We start from the raw sequence: 7,030 nt of genomic DNA, 5'->3' as shown, positions 1-7,030 counted from the left end.
CTGTTCCTACAGCCCCGATATGACCTCAGGATTCCACACACAGGCCAATCCTTTCGGGGAGAGGAAAGGTGTCCCCCACCCCCACCCCCCTACTTGTGAGCAGGAGCGTGGTAGGCATCGCCACAGCCCTCCTCCCCTGACACCTGCATCTGTCCCCGCTTCTGCCGGAGGAGCACCTTGTTTCTAAGTCCCTGGTCACTGCTCCTGCCCTCCTCCTCCTCCCTCCTCTTGGCTTCAGAGCCCAGCTGCCAGGCAGGATGAACCAGGGCAAGATGGCACAGGGCAGTAGAGACTCTTCCTAGCCCTGGCATAATAAAAAGAAAACCCAAACACTTTTCTTTCTTTTAATACCTAAGGTTAAAAATATAAAAAGTCCCAAACCCAACAACCCAAACAATACATCTGAATGTCGGTGACATGCCTGGTCTCAGGTCCCCTTCACAGCGCTGTTCTGGAGAAGCAGCACCTGCTGCACGGCTCTTGGGCCCTGGGTCCTGGGGAGGCTGTGCGGCAGCCGGAAACCATCCTGGCCTTCACCCCACACGTGGAACAACCAGGACCCAGCGTTTCAGAAAGGCCACTAGGACTGTTTTTTTTTAAAAATGTGCTTGCACCAGGAGGAAGTTTCCCCTTGAGGATGAGCCGAAGGTTATTTCTTGTGGAGAAACTTCATTTTATTGCCTAAAAAAAAAAAAAAAAAGAAAAGAAAACGAGAACATTTCACCAGGCGGACAAAAGTGAAATCCTGCTCTTTTCATCCCAGACGCGGTGTGGACAAGTGTGGCCTCCGGTGTCACCTCTGAAGCCTCTCTGTGTGCCCTTCCGTGACGAAAAGGGGTCTTCCCCAGAGGTGGGAGTTTTGAAAGGAAGAGCTTCAGAGCCGGAAAGGAGGCTTTGCTCCTGCACTGGTGACACAGGAAGCACTGAATGTGCCGTGTCCTTGAGGAGCCAAGGATGGAGAAGACTCCCGGCGGCCCGGTGGGTCGGGGCAGGCACAGTACGGCCACGTGTAGCTCCTCCTGTGCTTTGTCAGTGCAATTCAACCAAAGTCCTTACGATTCTTTTATTTTCCTTTTAATTTTTATTTATTTTTTTAAGTAATCTCTACACCCAACATAGGGCTCAAACTCATAACCCTGAGCTCAAGAGTTGCACGCTCCACTGACTGAGTCAGCCAGGCACCCCAAGGTCCTTATAATTCTTATGTTTCCACTTTTCAGGGCCACTTGGAGGCTAGTCCAGGCCTTTCCTGACATACACCCTTCTCTGGTTCCCTTCGCACTTCCTAAACTCAATTCCCCAGAAGATTTGAGAGTGTGGGAGTAAAAAAGGGGACACCTGGGTGGCTCAGTTGGTTAAGCTTCCAACTCTTGATTTCAGCACAGGTCATGATCTCTTAGTTTGTGGGTTCGAGCCCCGCATTGGGCTCTGTACTAAGGGTGTGGAGCCTGCTTGGGATTCTCTCTCCCTCCCCCTGTGCTCCTCCCTTACACACAAGCCTGCTCTCTCTCTCTCTCTCTCAACTATGTAAGTTAAAAAAAAAAAAAAAAAAAAGACCACGGGAGATAACAGCGAAGGAAGATAGCAAGACAGCCCAGGGGGCTGTAAAGCATGGGGGGTCCTTAGTTTCCTCAGTTTATATTCTGGGGCCAGATTAGAACAGGAGGTTACAATGCTGATGCAGAAGCACAGCTCAGCATTATTTAGGACCCACCCCAGGGGAGGCAACTGGCTGAGACTCCAAGGACCAGAGGCTGGTGCTGGGGACTGACAGCTGGGCCTTACCAAGTCCCTTCAGGAACCTATTGACGCCACTGTGTTCTCCACTGGGGAGTGTTTCCAGGTACTCCTGGGCTCGGACCTCAAACAGACCTGTTGGCAAAAGAAATCCCAGCCATTTTAGTCCCTTCTCTTTCCCTCCCTTCTAAACATACCCATTTCCTTATTGCCATAAAAAAAACCTTGCTTCTGAGACGAGCGGCTCCTATAAACATGCTCTGAATTGTAAGGTTTCTAAGGGTTTTTATTGCCCTTATAATTGCCCAACCTTGTGCAGTAAGTGTCTTTGGAAGGCTAGAAAGCTAACCCGTATGTGAAATCCTATTTTTATTCAGCAAACACCTTCCAAGTGTCTATACCGTGCCAGGCACGCGGTTTGGAGGATGAACCAGACGGCCCTGGCTTTCAGGACTCCTGCAGCCTCCCATACGAGGAACGCTGGCCAAGTGGTTGGCTTCCTGGGAATCCATCAGCCATCTATCAGCTCAGCAGGGCCAGACACAGCACCTCGTAGGTGTGAGGCCAGGGCGGGAGCCTCAGCCATTCTGTCTTCTTTTCTCATCGTCTTCACTGGATAGAGGCTGCCTTCCATGCTACTTTTAAGCTTTTGTGTCTCTCGACCTTTCTATCAAATAGTGATCTGTAGACAGATATGCTGGTAAAGCAGAGCTTCTCTTTAAAGGAATCCTATCATGGGGAGTGTGACTCATACTTTAATCAATTTCCTTTTGTCTCTTCAGTTACTACTCATCAGAATACCTGAAGTGTGGCCAGCCTCCATCATTACTTTGCAAAGAGCTCCAGGAATGTGGGGCTTTGGTTCCTTAGCCTAGTCTCTGCCATCACAGCACCAGAGGACAGCAAGGCCCAGGTGGAGGCTCTCCCAGGACCCCCCTGCCCTCCCTACTCACTGCACCTGGGTGGTAAGTGTCTCTCCACCGACCCCGGTCTAATCCCATCGGTGACCGTCTTTACCCACATTTCTAGCTTTTCGATTCCTGAAAGGGCTTAAGATGATGTAAGAAAGAGAGGGGAGTGATCTGATCCTCCTTCACATACTTTGCCTCCTCCAGCCCTGGAAATACGATGGAACCCAGCCAAAGGGGACAGGAAGAGGGAGGAGAGAGAATGCAGGAGGGGAATGGGTGGCCTCTGTGGCGAGATGACCCCCATGCTGGGAGAGCCACTGCTGTCCTCCCTCCTGTGTGGTCAATCTGGCTAAGCGTCAGGAGGCCCTCACACAAAGTGGAGGCCTCGGCCTTCCTCTCTTCCCCCGTCCCGTCCCAGCTGGCTCCTGCCATGCCCAGTGGAGATGGAGGAAAGAAGGGCAGAAGGGAGGAGGAGAGGCCTGAGGCAAAGGAGACGAGGGGCCAGAGAGAGACAGGGGAGAGTGTTCTCAAGGGTTTCGTCAAGTTGGAAAGATAGAACAGAAGGAGAACTTGCCACCAGAACCTGGACTGTGGTTCTGGGAGAGGCTGGGAGAGGGGACAGAGATGGCCCGAGAAGACAGGCAGGACACTGGGGCAGCTGGCTCAGCTCCCAGGTGGCAAGAAGGGGCGTTCTCCAGAGCAGGCAGCCGCACTGGTCCCACCAGGGCCCTGGCTCCACGACCTTCCTTTTTACTCATCTGCCCCCGGGGCCAGGGCGTCCCTAGCTGCCTGGGCCCCCACGTGGAAGGTGCCTCCTCACCTCTGGCATCCTGCCGGCGCAGTTCCCGCTCTTGGATGAAGCCCCGAAAGGTCTGGGTCTCCATGAAAACCTCCAGGAAACGGCGGAGGCTCTTGGAGGAGACGGCTTTGCGGAAGGCCTCTCGCTGCAGGGTCCTCTCCTCACGCTCGCCCGCCGTCAGGAACAAGGAGTAGTGACCCACGATCTCCACGAAGAAGCGGACAAAGGCTTCTGACACCACCTCGTTCAAGGGGCTGGACTCCGGGCCTGAGCACAGTGAGGAGGGGCCGGTGAGGGCAGGGTTGACACAGAGCCCCCGAGACACAGGTTACCCAAGGTGATGAAGTCATTTCGTGTCCCCTTGTCATCAGGGATTTTAGGGCCCAAACGGAGGAGGCGAGAAAAATCGTCTCACGATTCAGTGTTCGAATGAGATCCAGATAAAGGGGTTGCATACCCACTTTCTCTCCGGGCATGCCTCTCCGGCCGGCCACGTGGAAGGGACAGTCACTTGCCCATTTGCTCCCAGACTGTAATGACTGAAGAGCAAGGTGCAGTCTGGGAGGTGGCTGGGCACTTACCACGCTTGCAGTCCGGGAGCCCGTCGTCCTGGTCACTAGCCAGGTCATTCCTCTGCTCCAGAATGTGCTCCAGGGCTACCTGCAGCTTCCTGGGGAGAATGGAGTCCTCGTCATCCATCTGTAAAGCAGAAAAAGCAGGTGGGCCATTGCACCAGGGCTTCTGGGGTGGATAGCTGCATCCTGGCCAGCAGGTCATGCTGGATACACCGCAGGGCCATCCTGGCACAGTTTTTGGTTTAGCGGAAGGAATATGATTTAGAGACAGAGATCTGAGGTTTGAATCTCTATTCCACTTTTTACAAGCGATATGAGCCTCGGTTTCCCCACTTGTAAAATGGGCTAGCAATCCATATCTACCCCATTGTGAAGATTAAATGCATATAGAAGACATCGATGAAAGAATTTGACAAAGATGTAAATAAATGAAAAGATATTCTGTGTTTATGGATTAGAAAAATCAATGTTGGGGCGCCTGGGTGGCTCAGTCGGTTAAGTGTCCGACTTCAGCTCAGGTCACGATCTCACGGTCCGTGAGTTCGAGCCCCGTGTCGGGCTCTGTGCTGACGGCTCAGAGCCTGGAGCCTGTTTCAGATTCTGTGTCTCCCTCTCTCTCTGCCCCTCCCTCGTTCATGCTCTGTCTCTCTCTGTCTCAAAAAGAAATAAACGTTAAAAAAAAAATTTTAAAAATTAAAAAAAAAAAAGAAAAATCAATGTTGTTAAAATGTCCATATTACCCAAAGCCATCTATAGACTCAGCGCAATCCCTATCAAAATTGCAATGGCATTTTTTATAGAAATAAAAACAGCCATCCTAAATTTCACATGGAACCACAAAAGACAATGAATAGCCAAAGCAATCCTGAGAAAGAAGAATAAAGCTGGAGGCATCACAATTCCTGATTTCAAATTTTATTACAAAGCTATAGTTATCAAAACAGTATGGTACTGGCATGAAAAGAGACACATAAACCAATGGATCAGATACGAGAGCCTAGAAATAAACCCACGCATTTATGCTCAACTAATGTTTGGCAAGGGAGCTAAGAATTCAATGAGGAGGGGCATCTGGGTGGCTCAGTCAGTTAAGTATCTGACTGGCTCAGGTCATGATCTCATGGTTTGTGGGTTTGAGACCCACATTGGGCTGTGGCACTGACAGTGTGGAGCCTGCTTGGGATTCTCTCTCTTTGCCTCTCTCTCTGCCCCTCTCTCTGCCCCTCCTCTACTCACGCTTTCTCTCAAAAATCAATTTAAAAAAAAACTTAAAAAAACAAAAGAATTCAATTCAAAGAATGATGGTCTCTTCAACAAATGGTGCCGGGAAATTCACATGCAAAGGCAAAAAACTGGACCCCTATCTTACACCACTCACAAAAATCAACATGAAATGGATTAAAGATTTAAAGATAAGACCTGAAACTGTAAAACTATTGGAAATAAATGGAAAAAGCTCCTTGACATTGGTCTTGGCAATGATTTTTTCGGTTATGACACCTAAAAGCACAGTGACAAAAGCAAAAATAAAAAAGGGCTACATTGCACTAAAGAGCTTCTGCACAGTGAAAGAAATGATGAACGACAGTCGTATACTTGTGCACCATTGGTGGGAGCGTCAATTAGTGCAGCAGCTATGGGAAACAGAACGGAGGTTCCTCAAAAGTTAACGATAGAACTACCCTCTGATTCAGTAATCCCACTTCTGGGTATATACCTAAAGGAAATGAAATCACTATCTTGAAGAGGTATCTGCACCTCCATGCTCACTGCAGCATTATTCACAAAGGCCAAGACATGGGAACAACCTAAGTGTTCATTCATGGATGAGTGAATAAAGAAAATAATAGATAGGGGCGTGTGGGCGGCTCAGTCGGTTAAGTGTCTGACCTCGGCTCGGGTCATGATATCACTGTCCGTGAGTTCAAGCCCCGCGTCGGGCTCTGTGCTGGTAGCTCAGAGCCTGGAGCCTGCTTCGGATTCTGTGCCTCCCTCTCTCTCTGCTCCTAATCCACTCGCATTCTGTCTCTGTCTCTCTCAAAAAATAAACATTAAAAAAAAATTAAAAAAAAATAAAATAATAGATAACAAAGAATATACACACACATATACACACACATACAACATACATATACATACATACACACAATGGAATGTATACACACACACATACACATGTAATGGAATATTAGTCAGTTATAAAAAAGCAGGAAATCTTGCCTTTGTGACAACATGGATTGACCTTGAGGGCATTATGCTTAGTGAAAGGAGTCAGACAAAGACAAATCCTGTATGTTCTCCCTTCTATGTGAAATCTAAAAAAGCCGAACTTGGGGCGCCTGGGTGGTGCAGTCGGTTAAGCGTCCGACTTCAGCCAGGTCACGATCTCGCGGTCCGTGAGTTCGAGCCCCGCGTCAGGCTCTGGGTTGATGGCTCAGAGCCTGGAGCCTGTTTCCGATTCTGTGTCTCCCTCTCTCTCTGCCCCTCCCCCGTTCATGCTCTGTCTCTCTCTGTCCCAAAAATAAATAAACGTTGAAAAAAAAAAATTAAAAAAAAAATAAAAAAGCCGAACTCACAGATTTCGAGTAGACATGGTGGTTGCCAGGAGCCAGGGTGTGGGGGAAATGGGTATAATCTTCAGGTTGTAAGGTAAGTTCCGGGGATATCCAATGCATGGCATGGTAACTACAGTTAACAACAGCACTCCACTGTATACTTCAGAGTTGTTACTAGGTCTTAAATGTCATCACACACACACAAAAGATAATAATGTGAGAGGATAGAAGTGTTAACTAATCTTATTGTGATAATCATTTCATAGTATGTACGTGTATCAAATCATCATTGTAAACTGGTATATGTCAGTAATATCTCAATAAAGCTGGGGGGAAATTAAGTACAATACAAAGTCCTTGGCACCTAGTAGATACTCAACAAATGTTCCCTGCTGCCCCCACCCTTCAGGATAGCCAGTGCTAATAAGGGAGCTGTGGTCAGGACAGATGACC

At 48.8% G+C, this 7,030-nt stretch overlaps 1 protein-coding gene across 8 annotated transcripts in view; it reads right to left on the bottom strand.

Moving 5' to 3' along the window:
* Nucleotides 1-330: 330 nt before the first annotated feature.
* Nucleotides 331-7,030, bottom strand: part of DENND2A (DENN domain containing 2A) — a 101,975-nt gene continuing 95,275 nt past the window's right edge. For all 8 annotated transcript variants that reach the window (XM_027075610.2, XM_053217997.1, XM_053217995.1 and 5 more), the window contains 4 exons: nt 4,029-4,146; nt 3,469-3,714; nt 1,786-1,872; nt 331-681 (listed from right to left, as the gene is read on the bottom strand). In XM_027075610.2, the coding sequence (XP_026931411.2) occupies nt 650-681; nt 1,786-1,872; nt 3,469-3,714; nt 4,029-4,146 (483 nt within the window). In that variant the 3' untranslated portion in view covers nt 331-649. The remainder of the gene's footprint in view (nt 682-1,785; nt 1,873-3,468; nt 3,715-4,028; nt 4,147-7,030) is intronic.

This window comes from Acinonyx jubatus, chromosome A2 (assembly GCF_027475565.1).
Source record: "Acinonyx jubatus isolate Ajub_Pintada_27869175 chromosome A2, VMU_Ajub_asm_v1.0, whole genome shotgun sequence".
NCBI lineage: Eukaryota > Metazoa > Chordata > Mammalia > Carnivora > Felidae > Acinonyx > Acinonyx jubatus.
Note: the sequence above shows the minus strand (reverse complement) of the source record. Positions and strands in the feature narration are given on the sequence as shown.